The following is a 26,908-nucleotide window of genomic DNA, read 5'->3' on the forward strand; positions in this document are numbered from 1 at the left end:
GAATTACAAGAATAGCTACCTATTATTGATTTTCTGCAACATTGTGTGTGTGTGTGTGTGTGTGTGTGTGTGTGGGTGGGTGGGTAAGTGGGTGGGTGTGTGCACGTGTGTGTGTGTCTGTACGATAAATCCCAAAACATTAAAAGATTTTCAACAAATAAATAAATAAACTTAATATATGTAACCAAAATAGGGAGTCGTACAAATGTCATGATATGTGAGACCAAGAATTGTGCAAATTATGTATTATGTACAGGAAATAGCTTCCAAGAGTAATGTAGCAGCTGTTACACAAAAAAATAATTATTCAGAACGCCTATATCAATGAATAAAATAAAATTTTAAAGAATATAGTTCTTATATAGGAAAACATCGATCTGTAATTATTATTATGAATAACCTGGAAGCAGTCTTGATCACTTAACTTTTTAGTGGTGACCGGTTTCGACCTTTTTATCGGATCATCTTCAGAGCATGGATGTCTGCTGCAGGCGGTGGCGCATGGCATACTCTTGTTTGTGGCTGGTGATGTACTGCCGCTGGTGGTGTACTGTTGCACCAGCCACAAACATGAGGATTGCCATGCGCCACCGCCTCCGGCAGACATTCATGGTCCAAAGATGATCTGATAAAAAGATCGAAACCGGTCACCATTAAAAAAGTTAAGCGATCAAGAGTGATTCCAGTTTATTTAGAATAAAATAAGATTCTAAATTCTTGGAAGCCTGGCGTGTCTGTAGGTTACATTTACATGCCAGCTGTTGGTTAGTTTGTCACTGCATGCAGGATTTTCATCTGAGAATGTTATTTGTTTTATAAATGTGTTTGTGGCCCATATTTTCTCTCTGTATGAAATTTATTTTTGCATCAAACATTTAGGTTTCATTTCCCTTGTATTTAACTCTTGTCGCAGCCCTAATGGTGTAACCAACCATATCCACCCTTATGATTTCACCTGACACCATATTGAAAGCTGTGCAGCTAGGTAGAGTTTTTGACGTCCTGTGTGAATGGTAGCTCACGTAGCCAATAGAGAAAGCCACGAGCTGTGGCACCACACTAGTTGCGTGTGTGGTCACCGCTTAATTTTTTGCCACTTACAACCTTTACAAATGACACGAATTTCTTTGGTTTTGGTGATAGATTTTTCGACAATATTCTCGTATGGTAATCACTGAACGCTTTACACATTGCTCTCTTAATTGTCAAATGCGTTTCATTCAGCATCTGTCTATAGACTTATGCATTGTTTTACACCTCTTATGCAATAGTTCTTCAGAAGTTTGTTTGCAATAACTATAACCATTGAGGAACTCTCTCATCATGAACTGTTCTGATGGGTACATATCGTTTGGCCAACTATCCTTTTAAACTAAGCCCTAGTTCCTCTACCTGCTCCTGTGCTGACCAGAAAGTCTTCCAAGTTCGTAACTGAGATAAGGCACTACTGATTCTTTGTCTAGTTTTCAGAGATAACATTTAGAAATTATTTCTTGGAGCATGTGTCCTCAGCTTCTACAATTTTTAGGGATATCATCTTGATTTCAGATATTAGAATTTTACTTTGCGATTGTCAAAATTCTAACAGCCGAAAGCAAAGTGAAATCTTTTAAAAAAGTGGTTAGTAATGTTTCACAGGATGTTAAGTCATACACACCGTTAATTATCCCAATTAATTGTTGGATATTAAAGTCTCTTTGATTGAGTGTAGTATGATTAGAGAACTTATGTGCAAGTGAACTGACGATATCCTCTGAGATTTTCGGTTAGGGCCTACATCAGGAGGTGAGTTTAGTGATCGAGGAAAGGATCCAGTTACAATTTTATGCCCACTTGTGATACCGAGTCTTGCCTAAACATTTCCACATGAAGCTTCAATTTCTGTCTCAGTGGATTTGAGTTGAAGAACGCCACGACTCCTGAGGAAAATGAAGTAATCTCTGTTATTAAATTGTTCTTTGTAGTTGTAACTGCCTATAAAGCCGTTTTGTAACACCTGGCAGTTGTTTATTTTGTCATATGGCTAATATAAACGCATTTCCAAGGCACATTTGAACTTTGACGAATTTATTATCAAAGATCTTAATTTCCCTTGACCTCTGTATAAAATCGCGCCAAAAGTGTGTGATGTTTTCCCTCGTTGTCCAAAGAGCAAAGAAATTTCCGCCAATGATGGGCTGGATGTTTAGGGTGGGAGGGAAATGTTTGAATACAGTGTGTAAGCACAGGCGGAAGAAAATGAATGCGTAGAGGAACAAGTATATTTTACAGAGTGGAAAGTTCTTGTGGTATGTGAAATGCGCTTACTACTGAGATATCGAAGGACGCCAATGGATTTTCCGAAACACCACAGTGTTAGCTAGTTTTAATTTTGATGGTAAACTGCTTACCTTTATATCATAGGCATGGAAAATAGAAATTTTGATTCAGGTCAGCAGGATATTATGAAATCTCCTGCCAGGAAGATTTTAGGTGATATAAAGAACGTAAATGAGGACCCTCCAAGTCCAGTTTCACCAACAGCTAATTTAAAATTGTTAACTAGAGTTGCAAGTCATTTCAGAAAAAGAGATTTCGGTGAAGACTGTGTAGGATTACTCGAGCAGAAAGTTGATTCAAACGACTACGATGAGAACGTTGATTCGTTGAGTGAATACCGGAAAAAAGTATCAGCCGCAATCAAACCGCGCAAAGAAAAGTCTTTAAGTCTTCTATGTGACAAGTAAGTGGTAGATTTTACGTTATGTAACTGCAGAGAAGCAATGTTTTGTATGCTACACAGGTACATGTATCTGAATTGCGTCGAATGTTACTCGTTTTCAGGTTTTTGGAACTTTTCCCGCTGGAGGTACCCCCTGATAGTAATCTGTTTATATCCTTGGACCAAGCTGCCGCTCAGCTTCATACTGAAAGAAGACGATTGTATGACATAATCAACGTCCTAGAGAGTCTTCAGATGGCATCAAAGGTATTTGAATGTTCTGCTCGTTCATGAGCCCATGACATATTGTTCTGTAAATGGCCTGTGGGAAAAGCTTTTGAAGCAAGTAATACTGGGAAAGATTCAACATTCTTACATTATACTCAAAGTTACTCATTTTACTTGGACTTTTTATTACATAAGTGTGGATGTGAAGGGTATATAATTATAGCGTCCCAATATAGTGTACGCCTTTCTAATGTCTTATGTTAAATTATGGCTATGAAGTTTAATGATATCAACACAGGGTGTGTTGAGAAGACCTAGTTTCTTTGCCAGATATTTCCTTGACTCCTTTCCTCCCCCATCTCACTGCTTCTGCCTTTGGGTGTGTACCCCTCCACTTACAATTGGATTGTGTTAATAATATCTGTTTTTCAGATTGGTAAGAATAGCTATCAGTGGTTTGGAAATCAGCAGCTCCTAACAACACTTGCTGAACTGAAAGGAATGGCAGAAGAAATGGGTTATCAGAAGAAGGTAATTCCTTTCATGCTCTGTAAAAGTAATAAAAAATGAGCGAGTAGTTTTATTAGTGGATTAACAGTTCACGGACTAGAGATACTATTTAAAGAAATGGCCAGAAGCACAGAACCTGCATAAGACAATTTCAGTTCAAAATATGTTGTTACATATTTCAGTAAATTCTAAATTTGTAAAATAAATTCTGTGATGTATAGTGCAGACACTGTGACACAGCAGTCAGAAGTAGATGCAAACAGGAACTTGGACTGCCCAAGTGGACAAGCCACACCTCTCTCAAAGGGCTTACAGTCCGTAACCATGATTTGTGCTTTTTCAACGTCGGAACTGACACATAGTCATGAGGATCGCTGATCCCTGTGGTGTCATGGGGCTTGTACTCGAACCCCATGATGGACCAGGATTAGTCTCTATACTCATTTCAAAATAAGAGAAAAGATGATGAATACACAATCCAAAGCAAAGCTGGTACACAAAGCTTTTGGTAACCATAGTTCAAAATAACCTCCCGTCTCCACCTAAAACTTTTGCATAGTATACTGAATGTACATGTGATGTTTATCTTTCTAAAACAGAGTGGTGTTTGTATCTACAGAAGTACTGGAGAACGGAAAGGCATCAGTAACAAGTTGTTGTCATTGTTTTTAATATTTTAATTTAACTTTAAATATTGTTATTTGAAACCACTGTTAAATATTGTTATTTGAAACCACTGTTGTATATCATTGCAAATGTTTTTAACAAATTTTGGGTTGTTGTACAGTTCATAATGTAGATTGTAAGCCTGTAAAGACTTGCAGACAAAACTATTCTTAAAGGTCATTCTGACTTCTCACATGAAGGACATACCTGTATCTCACCTCTTGCTAAAGTTATCGTCTCAACAGTTAAGTTCGCTCTCATGTGGTTGACTTAGTTGCATAACTAGTTTAGTTGACTTACTTGTGGGTCTCTGTACTCATAATTGTTATTGATTACTGAATCATATGCAGACAATATTTTGTTCTGTCTTTCTGTAATTTTATAAAGTTATACATTCACTTTTATTAATTTACAGGTGAAAGCAATGCAAAAGTTGTGTTACTGCTCACCGAGATATCAAGAGAAGGAACTCCCTCTTACTCCAAATAGTCAACAGGCAGATGGTAACCGTGATGAGCGTTCACTTGGTGTTTTGTGTCAGAAATTTCTGATGCTGTTTCTAGTGTCAGATGAGGTAAACATGACAGGTGTTGCATGGCAATACATTCCCATGGCATTCTGAATTTTCATACTTATAACTGAGACTATGCAGCTGTTCCATTATAATAGGCATTTATTATTATCGCATACAATTTGTATGATGATTGCGTAATTTTTTCCATTACTGCAGAATTACGTAAGAGGCTATGGCTGTTTCTGTAAGTATGTTGATACAAAATGCTATAGTGACTGGCTGGAGTTAGTTTGAGAATAGGGGATATTACAGAAAGAATAACAGCAGTTCTACCATTTTTTTGTTAAATATTTGAAAGAATCAGTGCAATAAATACTCTTCTATTCTTTTGATTTGTGATAAGAGCAGGGATGCTATGTTGATAAAGTACAAACCTTTATGATGGAAGTTTGGTTAAGATTTGTATATCATTGTCCCAGACTTACATTCATTGATTATCTTTATTTTGACCAATCATGTACACTGAATAATATAGCCACTCTCTCTGTGTCCTCATCAACAGGACATTAAATTGTAATCCTCATTCAAATTGTGTGTCCTCTATCTCAATCACATCGGTATGTTTATTAAATACCCTACATTGTAGAAGTAGAGGTGGGTAAATGCGCATAAACGTACTGAAATTGCCATGAACATATGATTGACAATTTTGCTGTCAGCTTCTAAATGCATTGTATGTTCATTGCAGAGGATAACTTCTTGAAATCTGTATACAGTTGACATTTGACCAGACCTTGGTAGTAGCCACAGGATCTGAAGGAATGAAAACAAAAATAAAATTCTCGTTTAATTATAAGTGTTAATTTTGCACAGCACTAAAGTTTTCAAACTGAGGAACCGTAATCAAGATGAGTAATATCTCAATGTTTCCTTGTTGAATGCAGCTATTTACCATAGAGCACAAGTTCACATTATCATTGTTGGGCGGGACACAGTCACAAAACACATACTCCTGTTAGCCATACAATCATGAACACCTGCTTAATAGCATGCTGGTCCATCTTTGGAATGCAATAAAGCATTGATTTTGGTGCACCAACGATTCACTAAGTTCTTGGTAGGCTTCCAGATGTATATGGCACCAGATATGCATGCAAAGATCACAAAATTTCTGTAAACCATGGGCTGGTGATTTGTGCATCAGCACCCCAGATGTGTTTTTCTCATGTTTGGATCAGGCAAATTCACTGGCCAACACATTGTGATTCCACTATCATGCTCCTAAGGTCACTGCAGCATGAATCTGTCCTTGTCAGTCATAGTACACTACTGGAAGAGTACATCATACATGAAGGGTGCAGGTGGTTCATAATAATGTCCATAATCCATAGCTGTCTTGGTGCCTTCAATCAGGCCTGCTGCCACAGGTCCCATGGGGGCCCAGGTGAATTTCCCCCAGAGCATAATACTGCTCCCACCAACTGCCATTTGGGGCACAGTGCACGTTTCAAGCAGCTGTTCACCTAGACGACGGTTTATCAAAATACACACATCAAAAAAAGTTTTGCATCACCCTGGTTCCAAGAGTTCCGGAACCTGTACAGAAAATTGGAATAGTCAACATACACATCATTTCTTCCCTTTTTATTGCTCATGAAAATTACACATTGGATGTTGTATCACAAGACAGTGAGACTTTCGAAGGTGGTGATCCAGATTGCTGTACACACCGGTACCTCTGATACCCAGTAGCATGTCCTCTTGCATTGATGCACACCTGTATTCGTCGTGGCCTTCTATCCACAAGTTCATCAAGGCACTGTTGGTCCAGATTGTCCCACTCCTCAACGGCGATTCGGTGTGGATCCCTCAGAGTGGTTGGTGGGTCACATTGTCCATAAACAGCCCTTTTCAATGTATCCCAGGCATGTTCGATAGGATTCATGCCTGGAGAACATGCTGGCCACTCTAGTCGAGTGATGTAATTCACAAGATGTGCACAGTGGAGGAGTGAATTGTCCATACAGACGATAGTCTCTCCAGTATGCTGAAATCGGTCGAAGGATGGCATTCGTGTATTGTACAGCTGTTATGTTGTGTTCCACGACCATCGATGGCATACGTCAGCCCCACATAATGCAACCCCTAAACAGCAGGGAACCTCCACCTTGCTTCACTTGCTGGACAGTGTGTCTAAGGCATTCAGCCTTAAGGGCTGCCTCCAGACATGTCTTCAATTGTCTGGTTGAAGGCATATGCGACATTCATCAGTGAAGAGAACGTGATGCCAATCCTGAGCGATCCATTTGGCATGTTGTTGGGCCCATGTATACTGCACTGCTTGGTATTGTGGTTGCAAAGATCGACCTCACCATGGATGTTGGGAGTGAAGTTGTGCATCATGCAGCCTATTGCGCACAGTTTGATTTGTAACATTATGTTCTGTGGCTGTACGAAAAGCATTATTCAACATAGTAGTGTTGCTGTCAGGGTTTCTCTGAGCCATAATCCATAGATGGAGGTCGCCTAATGCAGTAGTAGACGTTGGGTATCCTGAGCAAGGCATGTCATTGACAGTTCCTGTCTCTCTGTATCTCCTCCATGTCCGAACAACATTTTTGTTCACTCCAAGACACCTGGACACTGTCCTTCTTGAGAGCCATTCCTGGCACAAAGTAACAATGCGGGCATGATCGAACTGCGGTACTGACTGTCTAGGCATGGTTGAACTACAGACAACATGAGCCGTGTACCTCTTTCCTGGTGGTATGACTGGAACTGATCAGCTGTTGGACCCCCTCTTTCTAATATGCACTGCCCATGCATGGTTGTTTGCATATTTGTGTGGGTTTAGTAACATCTTTGAACAGTCAAAGAGACTGTGTCTGTGATACAACATCTATCTACAGGAGTTCTGGGAACTGGGGTGCTGCAAAACTTTTTTTTTATGTGTGTAAGCCATCCATCCAGTGTAATGAGAAACATGAGTCATTCAACCAGGCGACATGTTTCCCTTGATCCAGACTGAAACATCGATGATCCCATGCTCACTGCAGTCTTAATGATGATGATGTCTGATGAATCTGCCTGTTCAGAAATGTGTGCTGAAAGGTTTTCCTCTCTACCACTTGTGCCTGCACCAGCAGTGTACTGGGTTCTGCCACAGATAGCTGCCCATCCTGCTTTATAGAGCAGCCCAGCCTCTGCTACGTGCTGTGTTGAGGCACGGACATCCACCACCTTGTGGCCTGCTCGTGATTTAAGTACCCTTCAACCACTTTCCGTAGACACTCACAGCAGAGGCATGTGAACAGTCACCTAGCTTTGCAATTTTTGTGATGCACATTGCCAGTCACCTGTCACTAGTCAGATACTTATGTCAGTGAATATCCATATTGTGGTCTGGATCATCACGAGAATGATTACCCGTTTGTATACTTTCCTTCATCATGTGCCAATAATGCCATCATGTAACAATCAGTCTTGGCGTGTGCAATGATCATAATGTACAGGTTCATCACTGTATATTTTATCCACTTCTATAGATACCTATTTCCTTTTCACAGTTCTTGTGTTTTAAAGCGACCTCCTTAGTATCTGTACCCACATCTATTTCATGCTTCTTAGCTTTTCATTTTCAGTATTCCTTATGTCAGTTTATTATAGTGTTTAATGTTGCTGTCCTGACCAAGCAAGGCACTGCAATGCTTGTGTGTGACTCGTTTTCTAGAGGATGATGGTTCAGTTTCCTATCCAATTATTCGAATTTAGGTTTCCACTAGTTTCTCTAAACAGCTTAACTGTTTGAGTTCCAAAAAATGCATAAAACATATAATTCTAAAATGTGTGTGTGCGTGTGCGCGCGCATACCTATCCTTTTTTCCCCCTAAGGTTTTCCCCCTAAGGTAAGTCTTTCTGCTCCCGGAATTGGAATGACTCCTTGCCCTCTCCCTTAAAACCCACATCCTTTCATCTTTCCTTTTCCTTCCCTCTTTCCTGACGAAGCAGCCGCCGGTTGCGAAAGCTCGAAATTCTGTGTGTCTGTGTGTTTTATTCATTGTGCCTATCTACTGGCGCTTTCCCGCTTGGTAAGTCTTGGAATCTTTGTTTTTAATATAATTCTAAAATTAATCACAAAATTGTCATTAATTATTGTAGAAGGAAATGTATATACAAGGAAAAAATTGGCAAAAAGTAAACAATTTTTTTGAAGTATTAGTTCCAATTTGGAACCACAGGGAGTACAGTTTTCAACCACCCATCATTTCATGAGATATGTTGGCAAGCAATTTCGCATTTTTCCTAGGCACAATCCCACATCTTGAAAATTCCATAAAGTCATATTGCCTAAAACAAATTATAGTCCTAAATAATAGGGAAAAGTGGGCTGAAATGTAGTGCATTTATGTTAGTACATACAGCTCCAGTGGATTTATTTAGAAACTCAAATTTGTTACACTAACTTGAGATACACTGTCACTGATCTCCTCAGCATGATCACTAAAAAAGGAAAAAAATATCACCATCTCTTACGGTCTTGTGGCACAATCTCTGCTCAACCTATTGCTTTGAATGCTGTGACTGCTTCAATGTATTACATTTTCTTAGAACTACCACAGTGTATCATTAGATGTCTCTGTCTTGCAGTAGCATCAATGGTATCATGCCAAAGTCACTGGTACTCACACTCAGTTTGAAGACAAATCCCATGATATTTCCTTGTAAAAGGACATGGCCTTATTTTCCATCTACCCTTCTCCAGTCTCATGTATAAACTAATTGACAATGGGATGTTAAACATAATGTCCCTTCTTTTTCTCCTTTTTGTCTCTTCACTGTGTTCATCTTGTTTCTGCTCCACACAGTTGCCTTTGTTACCTTTCATCACCATTCGAATCTGATAGTCGACCTTTCATGTTCCTTCCCTCAGGGGGCTCAGCATTTTGCTGGGTACGGGCTTGGTGAACCCGGGGTCCTCGAGCTGTGGACTGGTGTGCACCACCAGTTTGCTGATACCGTAAGCTCTGGGCATGCTTCAGCGACCACCGTGTGGCACAACGGTGGAACATTGTGTGTCTTAGGGACCGGGGATCTTGGCTTGATTGCCTGGATCGCAAGGATGGTACATACCTCTATAAAAAAACCTTCATTCTTAAGGTGTGCTGCGTGCCGATAGGATGCATGGCTGTAGAGGTGGAACAGTCACTAGCGGGCAACCTCTGGGGAACCTGCCGCACTTCAGTTGTACAAGGCTTATCCAGGCATGCGGGGCTCTGTCTGGTTGGACGTAAGTTTCCCTAGCTGCTCGTGGGACGACCATGAAAACCACGAATTCTTCCTCTTTTTCCTCATTCTAATTTTTCGCTGGCCAGTGGGATGGGTGGACCGCTGGTAGGCACTACCGCCCAATCCAACAAGAGGGCTAGGTTAGCCAGTTCTCCTGACTCCGGCGTCAGCAAACGTACAGCAGTTCTGAGTAACAGAGCACATACTGAAAACCAGAATGTGTTTTTAGTAATAAAAAGGAAAGAGTGTTCCTTTGAAAAGGTTTTGCCATTCTATATCCAGAAGGGTCTAGAAGGAATAGCTGGAACTTTAAAATCAGTGAAGCGTTTACAGAATGGGACACTGCTTGTTGAAGCATCAACTGCCCAGCAAGCAGTTAACCTTCAAACAGCTAAAAGCTTGGGGGGAATACACTATCGATACAGAGCTTCACAGCACCCTGAACTCCAGTAAGGGTGTTGTCACCTGTAGGGATCTCGTTGACATTCCTGTAGAAGAATTAGAGTGAGTGGGCTCAGGAGGGAATTGTTGACATTCAGAACATCATGAAAAGGGTGGATGGAAACCTGGTGAAATCTGATCCCTTCATTCTTACTTTCAATACCCCAAAACTCCCAGAACACATCAAGGCAGGATCTCTTCGACTAAACGTCCGGTTGTATGTCCCAAACCCAATGCGCTGTTTTAAGTGCCAGTGTTTTGGGCATACAACTCTAGGGTGTAAGGGAGAAGCGATGTGTGGCCACTATAGTAAGGCTACCCATGACTGAATTGACTGTTAGTCGCCTGTCAGATGTATAAACTGTTCTGAAAGCCATCCTGTTTTGAGTAGGGACTGTAGAATCTTCCTAGAGGAATGTAAAATACAAGAAATAAAAACAACTAAGCGTATCCCCTACGGTGAAGCCAAAAAGATCTTTAAGGCAATGCAGCCCCCCAAATTCGTTAAGTCTTTTGCTTCCATTGTTCAGAAGCCGCCTCTGAAGGTCGATGCATCTACACAGACGGAGGTTGTTAGTGTTGGCACGAACACGTGCACATGTCAGTGCACTTGCAAGGCAGCAACTGTATCAGAGCCTGTAGCCCCTCCTAGAACAGCAGAGAAAGGTACAGTAGCTAACATTGTAGAGCCCCAGGCATCTCAGATTGCTGAGGCTGTTCCACAGCCCAGCATGGTCATAAACACCCCAGCTCCGGTTCCAGTGAAGCCCTCTAAACAAAGGAAAGCACATGTGAAACAGCACCAACAGATTAAATCGGCTGGTAAACCCTCGGATCATGTTAATGTGGTCCCGTTAGACGCTTCATCAGACTCTTCCCCAGAGCTGATGGAGTCTGAGAATAGGGGGCAATCATCTCGCACCAAGACTGAACCTCCACCCGCTGCAGTCTCCCCACCTCGGCGGAAAGAGAGGCAGAAAATACAACCACCGTGATGGCTCTCATACTACAATGGAACCTGAAAGGGTTCAGGACACATGTGGAGGAGCTACGTCTGTTGATTCAGGATAGACCTGTGTGTGTATGTCTGCAAGAGACAAATTTCAGTGAAACTTACACCCCTGAGCTACGTGATTATGTCCTCCACAAAAAGGACGACCTGAGTGGACAGAGAGCTCGAGGAGTAGGCATCTTCAACACTGACTACCACTCCTCGTCTCTCTCCCTCACGACGGATTTACAGCCAGTTGCAATATTAGTACATGTGCGTCATATACTAACAGTATGTTCGCTTTACCTGCCCCCACATGATGTGCTTGACAAAGAGGCTCTCCGTGATCTTCTTACACAGCTCCCCCACCCCTTCATCCTCTGTGGTGATTTTAATGCACACAATATGCTTTGGGGCTCTGTGAGTACTTGCCCCAGGGGTAGAATAATTGAGAGGCTTCTTCTGTCTACCAGTGCCCATTTGCTAAATACAGGTCAAAGCACGCATTTTTGCATTGCAACTGGGTCGTTCTCTGCCATTGATCTATCGCTTTGCTCTCCAGCCATCGCCCACACTGCTGTATGGGAAGTGGTTGATGACTTACACGGCAGCGATCACTTCCTCATCCGGATTCACCTGCCACATGCAGTGGAACCGGAAAGGAAATCACCTCGATGGGTGCTCGGTAGAGCCAACTGGGCCCTGTATAGTCAACTCGCCCAGTTTGAACATCAGGTCAGTATCCAGGAATGGGTGGATCATATTACTGAAGTGATCCACCGCGCCAGTGAAGCGTCCATCCCACGGGACAACCGAAGTGGCAGCCTGTCCCTTGATGGAGCGACAAATGCCGCTGTGCAATCAGGGCTAGGCGGGCAGCTCTGCGTAGGTTCAAATGCCGGCCAACTGTAGAGAACCTTGCAGCTTTTCAAGTGGCGAGGGCAAAGTGTCGTCGGATTATACGAGAGAGCAAGAAGAGGTCGTGGCAGCAGTTCCTTAACACCATTAATCGTTCTACACGAAGTTCCATTGTATGGGAGACCATCAGGAGGATTTCTGGGAGAGGTGGGAGTTGCCCTATGGCTGCTATAATGTGGAATGGTACTCTCCACACGACCCCAAAATATATTGCCCAGTCTATGGCTGCTCATTTTGCAGCTATTACTGCAACTGTCAGTCAGAATCCAGCTTTCGAGCCCCACAGAGTGGCTGCTGAGAGGAACAGTTTTGACTTCCGCTCACCCAATACAGAAGAGTACAACTGCCCGTTTTCGATGTGGGAACTGGATTCTGCATTGTGTGGGGCTCGTGATACATCCCCTGGTCAGGGTAGAATCCACTATAGCATGCTGCGGCACCTCACAGGGAGAAATAAAGAAATCCTCCTCTGGCTGTTTAATCTAGTTTGGATGTCCGGTCACTTCCCCGACTCGTGGTGTGAAGTAATTTTAATTCCTCTTTTAAAACCTGGGAAAGACCGCACGTGTCCGGGTAGTTACCGTAGTGTTGCCCTCACTAGCTGCGTGGGAAAGACCTTGGAGCAGATGGTCAACTGCTGCCTTGTCTGGATGTTAGAATCCAGACAACTCCTTAGTTGCTTTCAGTGTGGGTTCAGGAGGTATCGCTCCACCTTTGATAACCTGGCCCTCCTGGAGGCAGCCATACAACAGGCTTTCCTGCGCCAGAATCACCTGTTGGGAATATTTTTTGACATTGAAAAGGCATACGACACTACTTGGAAGCATCTTCTCAGGCAGCTCCACGAATGGGGTTTTCATGGATGTCTTCCGAATTTTATTCGGTCCTTCCTGTCGCCACGTTATTTTCGGTACCGAGTCAGAGACTTACTGTCTAATCACTTTGAACAAGAGAATGGTGTCCCTCAAGGTAGCGTTTTAAGTGTGACGGTCTTTGCTATTTCTATTAATAGTATTACGTCTGTTGTGAAAAGTCCTGTGCAGTGTTCCTTGTTTGTGGACGATTTCTCTGTATTTTGCTCTTCTTCAAGCCTTGCAACAACGACTCGTCAGTTGCAACTCACTCTCCGACGTTTGGATGAATGGGCACAGAAGAGTGGTTTTAAGTTTTCAACTGATAAGTCGGTGTGTGTTCTTTTTAACCGTTCTCATTCCATTGTTCTGAATTTTAAAGACATGATGAAGTTTCTGGGCCTCACTTTTGATTCTAAGCTTACGTGGCTGCCACACGTTAAGTCTCTTAAGGCGCTGTCTATTTTAAAATGTCTTAGTCACCTCACATGGGAACAGACAGGACTTGTCTGCTCCGGTTTTACAGAGCCTTCGTGCGGTCCCGGCTTGATTATGGATGCATGGTGTATGGGTCTGCAAGACCCACTTATTTGAAGCTGTTAGATGTGGTGCACCATGAGGGGATTCAGTTGGCCACTGGGGCATTCAGAATGAGCCCCATACCGCGCCTGTGTGCAGAGGCAGGTGAACCGCCACTCCACCTCCAGTGGCGTCTACTAATGGTGCGCCAGGCCTATCAAACATTATCCACACCATACACGCCTGCATACCACACTGTTGCTTGGCCTCCACTGGAAAGGCTTTTTCGCAACCGGCAACGAGCAACAAGGCCCTATGGGATTCGTGCAAAGGATTGCATTTTAGAGATGGGTGTGGCAGGTTTTAATGTTTCACGTCGAGGTTGGAGCAGATATCCACCTTGGCTCCTCCAGAGGCACAGACTGATTTTAGAATTGGCAAATTTTAAGAAAGACAGTACATCAGATTTTACTTTCAAATCTTTATTTTTTAACATTGTAGATAGGCATCCTGATTTCACAGTAGTATGCACTGATGAATCCCAACAGGGGGATTTTCTTGGTTGCTCAGTAGTGTTCCCCGAACGTGTCATCAGGATTCGCCTTCCCCAGAAATACACTGTTTTTTCCGCAGAACTTCACACGATCCTGAAGGCATTAGATCAGATACGGAGTACTCAGGGCAAAAACTTCCTCATTTGCTCTGACTCACTGAGCGCATTACAGTCACTGCAGAACCTGTACCCAGCGGAGAAGTTGGAACAGCTGATTTACGACCAACTGTACATCCTCCAACGACAGGGCAAGCAAGTGTCCTTTTGCTGGGTGCCAGGGCATGTGGGCACACGGGGAAATGAACAAGCTGATAGAGCTGCCAAGGACGCCTACAGATTACCGGAGGTGACACAATGCTCTATTCCTTTGCAAGGTGTTGTTTCTGTGCTGCAGCGGAAGTATATGAAATTGTGGGAGGAGGAATGGCTGGCGGTGAGGGAAAATAAGCTGCGGTTGGTGAAACCCACCATCCAGCCATGGTGTTCCTCCTGCCGGTCACCTAGGTGTGACGAAGTGACCCTTACACGTCTTCGCATAGGGCACTGTCCTCTTACGCACGCCTTCTTACTACGGCGAGAGGAATCCCCGCTGTGTGATGCCTGTGGCGTATGAATCACTGTACGCCACATTTTAGTTGAGTGTGATTTATATCGTTCTGTCAGGGCGGAAGTTAATATTAGTGGGCATCTGCCGTTGTTTCTAGCCGATGACGAGGTGAGTGTCAAGAAAGTTTTAAGGTACTGTGATGTTTCTGCCCTTCACCATAAAATTTTAGGTTGGAATTTTTAGTGTGTTGCTGAGTGGCTTACCACTCCTTTTTATTCTTGTAATAGGCCAGTTCCAAACATGTGCTATGTGTTTCATTTTAACCCTTTCCCCTACTTTCTCTTGCAGTTATCCTCTTTATGTGCTGCTTTCCACTTTGCAACTGTTGACGTGCAAACTGCCTATGTAGCCTTTCACCTTTAAGGTTAGTCCTATTTTTGCACTTGCTGCATTTTAGTGACACTTGTCCGTTGTTGTTTCCGTTCGGGCGCTAAAGACTACACTGTTGAGTGCCCATAACACCATATCCCCCACCACTCCATGTTCCTCTTTAGGGCGCTCCCAGCGTTCTGCCCAGTCGTGCATGGAAAGCAGTTTGTCAACTTTCATTCATTATCATGCTATCCCGTGGCATTCTAGAAATATGTGTACTTTATGTGCATTCAACATCACAAACACTAAACCATGCCAGTGGAAAAATTAACTCTCCATCCTAGCTTTCTGAAGAAACATGTGAATGGGATGTCAGGTTCATTACTGTTGCCTATGTCTGTCTGCAAACTTAATGGAGAGTTTGCTGTTTGGAGCTTCCATTGGCTGCTGTGTAGGGTTTGCTCTTTTGGTTTTCTGCAGAATTGGAAATATCTTTCAGGAGAGTGATGGGTGAATTGCAGTCACAATAGAGAAATTCATTTCTCGTGACTGTTTTATTACATGTCACTGCATGGTGATAGAAGAGCACAAATTTGAAATAATTTTTGTGGTCCTGCCTCTTTGGCATTCACATATTTTATTTATTTACTTCTTTCAGTATGACCACAAGGAATTTACCTCACTGTATCCATGTACATTACACAGTAAGTACATAAAAATATGTCTGCCCAGATGGGCATGAAGTGTCAGTAAGAATTGCCACATAAGAAAATGCTACTTGTGTTGTAAATTTATGCAAAAGGGGAGGAAGTTTTATCATTGTCAGCAAGTATGATTTTTGTTAAACTTCCTGAAAGTTTGTTCCAGATGTAGTAATGCATTTGTTCAGTAGTGTGCATGTTAGTTGGCAGTTGGTGGTGAGTTGCACAGTAGCAAAATGTGTGTACCCTGCTTTATGATGCACCAGTCAGTGTCTTCTACCACCTGCTTTTGTAGTGTGCACTTTGGAGTGTGCAGATGGTGTTGATTTTTATGTTAGTCCACATTTATTAACAACCTTTTGGTTTCTCTGATGTTCATTATAAATGACATAAAGTATAGACCATGAACATAATGGTAACAAACAATAGTGTTCCGTGTATAAAAACGTTTCAAGAGAACTAAGTACTATGGCTGCACTGGATGTTTGCACACATGGTTCTAGATGCTGGACAACAACTGCAATGTGTATTTTGGACAGAGACAAGGAGCAAGGTAATTGCGCCCTGTGATATTGTCCCATTATGTCTCTAGTTTGCCCAACCCACCATTCCCCAGTAAAATTCCTTGCCGTCTTGTGACATAAACTTCAAGTGTTGGCCTTCTGAATTTGACAGTGACACGCGAGGACAAAGAAGTTGAAGGGAAGTTATGTACTCTGTCAACAAAATATGTATTGAAGTTTGTACACCTGTTTGGGCTACAACTGAAGTTCATGCAGACTACGTACCAATATTTGAAAGTAAAACAATGGAAAATCCAGGTTGGAATATCATCATTTATGAAAAGGATAGAACGCTAATAAAAAAGATGACATATAGAGTTGGACAGGCACAATGAAAAGACTGTTGCACACTGAGCTTTGACCAAAGCTTCCTAGGATCTCTATGAATCCTTTAAACTTTAATCTTCCTGTTCCCGCCTCTGGAACACAATCCCTCTTGTTTTGCAGCTTGTATGTACAATACAAAACAGAGATGAAAGTAATGTTTTCTGAACTTACTTCAGTTGTACCTGTCTAAATATTCTTATGTCATTTTCGGAAGAAAATTCCTTCAGCTACTAAGTTCAAGTGGGCTTAGCTGTCCATTACAACTCTTGAACTGTTCTTGTTGTTTCCTTTGAGCTTGTCCTGTATCATCAACTTAGTAGCAACCCAAACTTTCAAGAAGTAGTCACAGATACTTTGTACGAGGCCCTTGTGATTTCCTTTTTAGAGGTACTAGGCTTTGCCACAGTTTTCTCAATAAATTTAAGCTAGTTTTTGATTACATACAAATTTCTCTTGTAAAGAAAAACACTCTTGAGTGCCTAATAACATAAAGGTTTATTCGTGTTAAGTAATTTATATATGATTGCACTGTATGCTACTTGCAATTATGTATGCAATATGATCTTACTCAAATGGCCTCTATGACTGCAAGCACACTGTTGTTATTTTGATGAAATTTTCTATAAGTTTATGGTATATTGTGGTATACTAGCACCTCAAGCTCTGAAATTACGTGTCTAATCTGAGCCTTGACCTCTAGAAGTAATTTTGGTTTGTTGGAATAGACTCAAGATTTCAAATACTTCCACAGAAAGAAGTCACATTGTAAGATCTGGATGGCCTAGTCATGTTACTGTTGCAAGAAATACCCGGCCAGGAAACCGCTTGCTTTTAACAAGTAATGGCTTTTTGATATTTAATTGAGAGTTTTCTGTGCCCCAAATCCTCCAATGTGCTTGTCACTAAGCAATTCAACAGAAAGTGTCCTCATCAGTGAATATTATTCTTTTTGATAAAATTGTTGTCTGCTCTATTTTACAGGCACCCGTTGGACAAACGCTCAGCGCTTTTGTCATTCTTTAACCTCCATTCTTCTGTAAGCTAAATTTTATAGTTTCAAAGATCCAGTTCTTCTTTCACAATTCATTGCATGCTGGTTCTGGGAATCTCCAATTACCATTTGCAATTAGTGGGAAGTCTGGGTTCAAGTCGTGGTCCGGCACAAATTTTCATTGTTTTCATTCTATTATACAGCTAATGGTTGTCCATATTCGCAATTGCAAATATATTTCCTATATTTGTAACTTTTCACTATGCCAATGCGCTGTTCCATAATGAAGTGTTCCATTGCTTTCAACAAAGAAAACGGATGAAGTGTGCTATTTCAGTGCTGCCAACATACGGTACTATATAACAGAAATAGCATGCATTTCAAAAGTTGCATTCCTTCTTGGCTTTTTAAGTCCTGCTCCTCTTCTAAATGTGTTGCAGTAATGTACTGTATCACTGTACTAATTGAAAGGTTTGTAATTTATATTTGGTATTTGTATCTAGCAAGGTGATGAACTGATACTGTTCTTTAATTTGGGGAAGAGGGGGCAGGGAGATGTGGCTCAAATCCCTTTCAGGCCATTCTGGTTGAGGATTTTCTTGTTCCCCTTGATCACTTCAGGGAAGGGCAAGAATAATTTCTGTGGTGGGTCTACAGTTGATTTTCTTCTGTAACTTTGTGTAGCTGAGATGTTTCTCAGTTTCTTACTTACTTCAGTGTCAAATAGACACCACAATCTAACCACTGTTCCAAGCATATCAGGAGTTGTTGATTTAATAAGAGAAACTTTATCAAAGAGAATCAGATGTGTTAAACATAAATTACAATGTGCGAGAAATGTATGAGTAACACTTGAACTGTATGTGTTTCTGCACTAGTGATTAGTATTAGTCATTTAGTTTCTAACTGAAATGTGAATTACATGGAAGTATATGTAGCAGTTTCTTTGACTTCATAAGATACATAGCAGTTTTCATTGAAGTAATTTAAATTTTGAATGATATTTAGATGTACAAAAATGGCAGTTTCATATAAAAGATTTTTCAAACTGTAGGTCTAATATCTTAATGGTATCAGTAATATTATGTTGGGCAAAAATCAATGGATCCTTTGTCGAAGTAAGCAGGAATGAAGATAAACCTTGTTTTGCTTTTAACATAACCCATTTATTGCATTATGTTGCTTATTTATGTGTATCATTTTTGCTGGTGTCTTTATGCACAAAAAATTCATAAATAAATCCACTGCTGTCCACTTTAAATTAAACCTGACAATTTACAGATAATTAAAATGTATTGTGGAATTCTGTAAAAAATACTTGGATCGGGAACTACTGATTATAAGGTTTATATAAGAATATAGTGGGTTTTATTTTGTTTTGCATATCGTCAGTTGGTGCTGACTACAACCACTGCTAACCTTTAATGTGTTACATACAGTTATTATTTGGTAAATTGGTCAGATGTCTCTTGTATATCTAAAATTATATGTAATGTATTCTGCAGGGTGACCTTGTGAATTTGGAAGTGGCTGCTAGAGTTGTGTTGGCTGGATCGGAATCTGAAACTGCAAGTGACATGGAGGATGTTATTCCATTACATGTGGGAATGGGAATGGGGAGCACGCAGTTAAAAGCAAAAGCGCGACGTTTATATGATATTGCAAATGTTTTAAGTTCCCTGAAACTTATCCAGAAAGTGCATTGTTCAGATTCTGTACGGAAGCCAGCTTTCACCTATTGTGGACCTAAAGTTGAGCCCTTGAAGCATCTAACATCGCTAGGCAAGTTATTACACTCTCTTAAAATGTGTTGTATGGGTGTTACATGTTGACTGATTTGAATTTTCTGTTAATATTAAAAGTACACATTTTTATAATGTTCTTTCAGTTTACATTGCCAGTGCATAACAAATTTACCTGTTGGATATTATTATAGCAACCAGTGAAATACAATCATTAACTTATATACATAAGTCAATTTTTAACTTGCAGGGATGATTTTGGGAATGCTTAATCAGTGCAAACGCTGTTTAATAACTTTGTACGTAAATGAGCTGGAATAAGTCCAGCTGTCCTTACAACTGACAACATTGAGTGTTTGGAAATATGTTAGAGGGCATTTTTGGACTTCTAATGGTTTACTCTCAATTTGTCAACCATTTGTGGACCATATTGGGGCTTAATATGGTCTAAACATTATGTATGCCTTTTAAAATGTACAGAATTTGTACCATCATTGGGTGGATCAGCTATAACAGGGAATTTTCTTTTCCTGAAATTGGAACTCCTGCACATAAAAAATGTGTTTATTGCAGCAAGACATCATTATTTTCAACTCTGAAGATAGTAGACATTATCTGATCTCAGGAGAATAATAGGAAAACAATGACAGTGTTTTCAATTACAGATTGGTAGGTCAATAAGTAAGTTAATGAGGCACATTTTTTCAAAGTGTCCTTCCATAAATATACCATCTCTGGTTCAAATCATTAAATTTTCAACCATATTGTTAGATGATTTGTATTTGTCATTAATGTCAATTTCTGATGCATAGTACTGTACATCACTCTACAAGTACAAATTGCATTGTTGGCTGCCACATATGGAAGTTGAGTCTTGCGAGTACTCTGATTTCCTGGTTTGAGTTGGAGGTGCTACAGGGTTAATCTTTGGAATGCTAGTGTAGAAAGTATTAAAAATTTGACTAAATGAACAAACTTTTTTCATATTTATTAACACATATAAGCAGATTTCTTGTTTTCCCTTTGTTGGAAGTCACATTTGCCAGAAAGTTCCAATTATAAGTTCTACTCAGTGATATTTTATTGTTCGAGCCATCTTCTTTCATTGAGTGGATAAGGCTGATTTGTATCTTGATGTAAGAGGGCGGTTTGATAAGTCTGTATTACCGAAGCATCAGATTCCAACTGTCTGCTTTGACCCATGACGTCACCAATATGGCAGAAACAACCATTCTCAACATCTCCAATATGGCGTCTATGACGTCAGTACATAAACACGACAACAAACATGAAAATACATATAAAAACAACAAACACACCTCCGTCCAAAAATATAAACTAATGGGATCAGCGCAGGAAATTGGGGGTCTTTGGGTGGAAATATAAACATATACGGACACACACCATGATCGCAAACCACACGAGACGTCGACATAAAAACACCACAAAATTCCCAAATTCTGCTACACTCTCAATATTAACATGAATTGATCACTTCTCTTTACTTACATAGCTCAACTGCAATTGTCGATACCACAAAATAAAAACATCATAACACACACACACACACACACACACACAGAACAAACTCACAACCGACCAACACCCCCGCCCACCCAACCTTCCAGCCCCCTAAAAAAAAAAAAAACCACCACCACCAACAGTCCCTGTTCAGAGATGCAGAAACTCGGGCCAACCGCATATTTTACTAGCATACACTGCATTTTACTGTCTTGCCCCAAGGCCAAAAAGTTGCAGAAACTGAATGACAGACAACATGTTGTCCCCTATTTCAGCCCGCAGACATGCACTATTAAACTTGAAAGTCATATCCATACCTAACAAAAGAAGCCTCAAATTGAATTAAATGACTTACTGCGTGACAAACAGCAAACTAATAACAGCAAATGACACCGCAATAACATAAACTCAACAGAAACTTCATTCTTACCTCAACGAAACCAATTTCCATTCTTCTGTAACAGTTACAACCGATAAATGCACATCTCAAGCACCAACACCCAAATGAACCCAATACACCACATAACATGCGGCCATGCACACATGACTAGAGGACACCACCAGCTGCAACAAGATGACATCTACAAACACAACTCACTCATAAACTGAACTCCGCGCCATTATGATGTCACACAGACTCTTAACGGGTCAATGCCTGTGGATGGGATCAGATACCTCCATTGACCTGATAAGTCCGCTAAAAGAAAGTCCGTTCCATAAACAACTCATCTTACTCCTCGACGTAGTGTCCTTTGAGGCATATATACATATATACCAGTGATCATTCAGCTTTTTCATTCCATTGGAAAAACATGTTATTTCAAATACTCGTTGAGTGCCACTCACGTTCTCGTTTGATGAAAATTTCTTCTCAGCAAGCCAAAGTTTCAAGTTACAGAACAGGAAGAAGTCACTTTGGGCTATGGATGGATGAGGGTGGATGAGGTACCAATTCAAAGCTCAGCTTATGCATTTTGTCCATTGTTATCTATGATGTGTGGGTTTGTGCATTATCGTGATGAGAGTACATTTGTGCATATCAACCTTGGTCTTTCTTTGGCTAACTCAAGTTTAAAAGATCCAACAGTGAAGCATAACAGGGTCCAGTTATGGTTCTGCTTTTCCCAAGTGATCTGTATAGGTTATTCCTTGAGAACCCCAAAAAATCAGTGGCCATAACCTTACCAACTGCCAAAATGGTCTTTGTCTTATCTGGTGCACTTTCAACAGTCTTTGTCCATTGTTTTGACTGCTGTATTGACTCTGGTGAGTAATGATAAATACAGGTTTCATCAACAGTTACAAATGATCACAAAAAGTCTTCCGTATTATGATTAAATATCGCCAGACATTGCGTGGAAATGTTGTGCTGGATGTGCGGTTTGTCAACAGTGAGCAATTGCGGCATTCACCTTACACCCAGCTTCTTCTTAGCCTATTCTCTGTGTAGCTTACTGTGCACTCACTAGAGATGCCTGCAATCTCAGCATTCTTATGAATTTTTACTCAATGGTCTTGCATTACCATATCATGGAATTGGTCTGTGGTTTTCTTTGTGGTGACCTCTGTTGGCAGCCAGAGCATGCTTAGTCTTCAGTGGTTGTCTGACCACATTTAAATTCATTTATCCAAAAGTAAATGGTCTTCAATGATGGTGCAGAGTCCATGTGAATTTCATCCAATTTTGTTTTGATGTGTGCAGCAGTCCAACCTGTCAAAGGAAAATGTTTAATAATAGCACAATACTTGGTTTCCTCCATTTTCAGTCACAGTCAACACACCGACAGATTAAGACAGCTGTTAGCAATTAACTGTATGCTGTCCATTGTTAAAATTCTTTATATAATCCTTAGAATAATCAAGTTTATCAACCATGAAGGTGCAACAAAATTGTTCCCCTCTTTAATGGAAATTAACCGCACTTACAAAGAACCCTTCTATAGTGTGTTTGAATGTTTGTGTGGGCCACAAAAAATTCTTACTTTGATTGTCCTTAGAACTTTTGAAAGGAATATCCTCATACAGAACATGTTCCTCCTAATTTCATTCAGTATTTAGGTGTTGAATGGTTTAACATTGATAATTTTAGGAAGTCTACTAGTGTTGTGCATAACATAATTTGTAGTAAATTGTGAGTAACAATTGTATATTATATAAACTTTTGCAGCAATTTGTTTTCCCATTATTACATTATTGGTACTTACGTGATTTGTACAATATTTTCACTTTTCAGTTTGTTGATGTGTTCGAAATTTTACAACTGCGATGAAAACCTAGCTCTCACGAAGCCATCTACTGATATATAATATTGTGTTTGCACATGTTCTATTGTGCTCCATTAGGATCCCCATTCAACAGCAGAGAATATTGTCAATATTTGCCATACAGTAGCACTTGCCTACATTGCAGTAACACTTGCCTACATTGATATGTAAGTCTGTTGGTCAGTATAACCTCGATGAAGGATAGACTTGAAGTTATCTTTGAAGAATATGTCAATTTTATTTGACTCAACTTGTAAATAGGAAAGGAGACTTAAAACCAGAAAATTTTGACCTATTAAATTGGGCTGACAAGCTTGCAGAAGATACTTTCAGGTTTCAAGTCTTAAATTGTTGATGAGCTGAAAAATTTGACCAGTTTTTACTACCGGTAATAACTTGGGGCTGTGAAACATGGATACGCCATGAGTTCATCATTAGAAGACTCACAGGATGTCAAAGAGGAATGGGTAAATCAATGTTGGCCTACACAAAGCAATAGACATCAAATGTATAACAAATACCTCGAAAAGAATAAATACCTCAAAATTGCAGTAGGCTGGTGATTTCATTGTACCGCTGCTACCATTCCCAGGTGATTTGTACACATCTGTGCATGCTATTTTTCGTTCCATCAGGTGCTGTAGATGTGTATGTTTGCCCACTTGCTAACATCTTTGTGCACCCAACACGATCAGATGGGTGGGCGGCCACTCATGTCTCTGTATACTTCGGATGTGTTAACGCACAAGGCAGAAAGAGTGTCAAAGTAGCCAAATATTTACATATACATCTATACTCTGCAAACCACCGGGAAATGCATGGCTGAGGGTACATCCCATTGTACCAGTTACTGGATTTCTTCCTGCTCCATGTTGGGTGCTGTAAGAATGATAGATTGAATGATTCTGTGCATGATGTAATTATTATAAACTTGTCCTCAGAACCCCTGTGTGAGCGATTTGTAGGGGGTTGTTGGTTTTTCCTAGAGCCATAATTTAAAGCCGATTGTTGGGACGTTGTTAGAAGACTTTCCCCGGATAGTTTACATCCATCTTCATGGGCCTGTCAGTTTAGTTTCATCAGCATCTCTGTGACACTCACAGGTAAGACAAACCTGTGACCATTCACACTGCCGTTCTTTGTATATGTTCAATATCCTCTATTACACCTATTTGATATGGGTCCCATACAGCAATATTCTAGAATGGATTGCACAAGTGATTTGAAAACAAGCTCCTTTGTAGACTGACTGCACTTACCAGTATTCTGTCAGTAAACTGAATGATCATAATGACCATTTCATTTCATATCCCTACAAAGTGTTAAGTTCAGTTACTTGTACAAGTTTTCCAACTCCAGCTGTGACCCATTGATAATACAATTATAGGGTACCAAGTTTTTTTGTTTTGTGAAGTGCACAATTTTAAATTTCTGAACATTTAAAGCAAGTTGCCAATCATTGCACCACTTTGAAATCGTATCAAGATGCAACTTCTTTGAGACAGTGCTCATTATACATAACTGCATAATCTGCTAAAAGTCTGAGGTTATTATTAATATTGTCGGCACGGGCATTAATATGCAGTTTCCTCCCAAGTCCTCAGTTGTTTTCTAATGTTCATCCTATGTACATTTGCTGCTGTGCTATTGTTTGGGTTGCTGTTTTCACCTTTGTTTTTGACTGAGAAAACAGCATGCCATTGTGATTGTACAGAGGAAGAAATTATGAAAATGGTGACACGCAATTATCTCTGATACTTCTTTACATCACAAGATAAAGGAACTTAAACAGAGTACGTTTAATAATGAATAAAAAAAAAAGTAGGAGTGCAGGTAAGCTACTACAAACAGCATAGTGAACGCATTATTGTGGCCAAGATAGACACGAAGCCCATGCCCACTACAGTAGTAAAAGTTTATATGCCAACTAGCTCTGCAGATCAGGAAGAAATTGATGAAATGTATGATGAGATAAAAGAAATTATTCAGGTAGTGAAGGGAGACAAAAATTTAATAGTCATGAGTGACTGGAATTCGAGAGTAGGAAAAGGGAGAGAAGGAAACACAATAATTCCAATCCCAAAGAAAGCATGTGTCGACAGATGTGAAAATTACCGAACTATCAGTTTAATAAGTCACAGCTGCAAAATACTAACGCGAATTCTTTAAAGACGAATGGAAAAACTGGTAGAAGCCGACCTCGGGGAAGATTAGTTTAGATTCTGTAGAAATGTTGGAACACGTGAGGCAATACTGGCCCTACGACTTATCTTAGAAAATAGATTAAGGAAAGGCAAACCTACGTTTCTAGCATTTGTGGACTTAGCGAAAGCTTTTGACAATGTTGACTGGAATACTCTCTTTAAAATTCTAAAGGTGGGAGGGGTAAAATACAGGGAGCGAAAGGCTATTTACAATTTGTACAGAAACCAGAAGGCAGTTACGAGTCGAGGGGCATGAGAGGGAAACAGTGGTTGGGAAGGGAGTGAGACAGGGTTCTAGATTCTCTCCTATGTTATTCAGTCTGTATGTTGAGCAAGCAGTAAACGAAACAAAAGAAAAATTCGAGGTAGTTATTAAAATCCATGGAGGAGAAATAAATACTGAGGTTCACCAATGACGTAATTCTGTCAGACAGCAAAGGACTTGGAAGAGCAGTAGAACGGAATTGACAGTGTCTTGAAAGGAGGGTATCAGATGAACATAAACAAAAGCAAAACAAGGACAATGGAATGTAGTCGAATTAAGTTAGGTGATGTTAGGGGAATTAAATTAGGAAATGAGACACTTAAAGCAGTAAAGGAGTTTTGCTATTTGGGGAGCAAAATAACTGATGATGGTCGAAGTAGAGAGGATATAAAATGTAGACTGGCAATGGAAAGGAAAGCGTTTCTGAAGAAGAGGAATTTAACATCGAGTATAGATTTAGGTGTCAGGAAGTCATTTCTGAAAGTATTTGTATGGAGTTTAGCCATGTATGAAAGTGAAACAGTGATGATAAATAATTTGGACAAGAAGAGATTAGAAGCTTTTGAAATGTGGTGCTACAGAAGAATGCTGAAGATTAGATGGGTAGATCACATAACTAATGAGGAGGTATTGAATAGAATTGGGGAGAAGAGGAGTTTGTGGCACAACTTGAGAAGAAGACGGGACCGGTTGGTAGGACATGTTCTGAGGCATCAAGGGATCACAAATTTAGCATTGGAGGGCAGTGTGGAGGGTAAAAATCGTAGGGGGAGACCAAGAGATGAATACACTAAGAAGATTCAGAAGGATGTTGGTTGCAGTAAGTACTGGGAGATCAAGAAGCTTGCACAGGATAGAGTAACATGAAGAGTTGCATCAAACCAGTCTCAGGACTGAAGACCACAACAATAACAACAAGCAGAGAATCAGACAATTTCATATAAAGACCATTTCAAAAGTGTTGATAGAGACTAGTTGACATGCCAATATCATTACATGTAGGTATAGAGCCTTCTATAGGCAGTAATTAAACCAAGGATCTTGATGGAAACTGAAACAATTAAAATGTATGCTTACTTGGTAATTACATATTGTGGTGTACCAACAAAACAGGGTGTGATTAAAACTGATTAGCCCACATAGAATATCATAAATATTAATTACTTTCTTGTAACAGGGGACCACAGCTTCTATTAACTTCTAAATGTCACCATCTTGCTGCTTTCAGCTGTT

At 40.4% G+C, this 26,908-nt stretch overlaps 1 protein-coding gene across 1 annotated transcript in view; it reads left to right on the forward strand.

Moving 5' to 3' along the window:
* The first annotated feature begins 1,759 nt into the window (after positions 1-1,759).
* LOC126354111 (uncharacterized) overlaps positions 1,760-26,908 on the forward strand; it is a 47,355-nt gene continuing 22,206 nt past the window's right edge. Inside the window, exons 1-5 of the mRNA XM_050003504.1 lie at positions 1,760-2,722; positions 2,824-2,968; positions 3,362-3,460; positions 4,521-4,679; positions 19,185-19,461. Coding sequence (XP_049859461.1) covers positions 2,406-2,722; positions 2,824-2,968; positions 3,362-3,460; positions 4,521-4,679; positions 19,185-19,461 — 997 coding nt within the window. The 5' untranslated portion in view covers positions 1,760-2,405. The remainder of the gene's footprint in view (positions 2,723-2,823; positions 2,969-3,361; positions 3,461-4,520; positions 4,680-19,184; positions 19,462-26,908) is intronic.

The sequence above is a fragment of the Schistocerca gregaria genome, chromosome 3, assembly GCF_023897955.1.
Source record: "Schistocerca gregaria isolate iqSchGreg1 chromosome 3, iqSchGreg1.2, whole genome shotgun sequence".
In the NCBI taxonomy this organism is placed as follows: domain Eukaryota; kingdom Metazoa; phylum Arthropoda; class Insecta; order Orthoptera; family Acrididae; genus Schistocerca; species Schistocerca gregaria.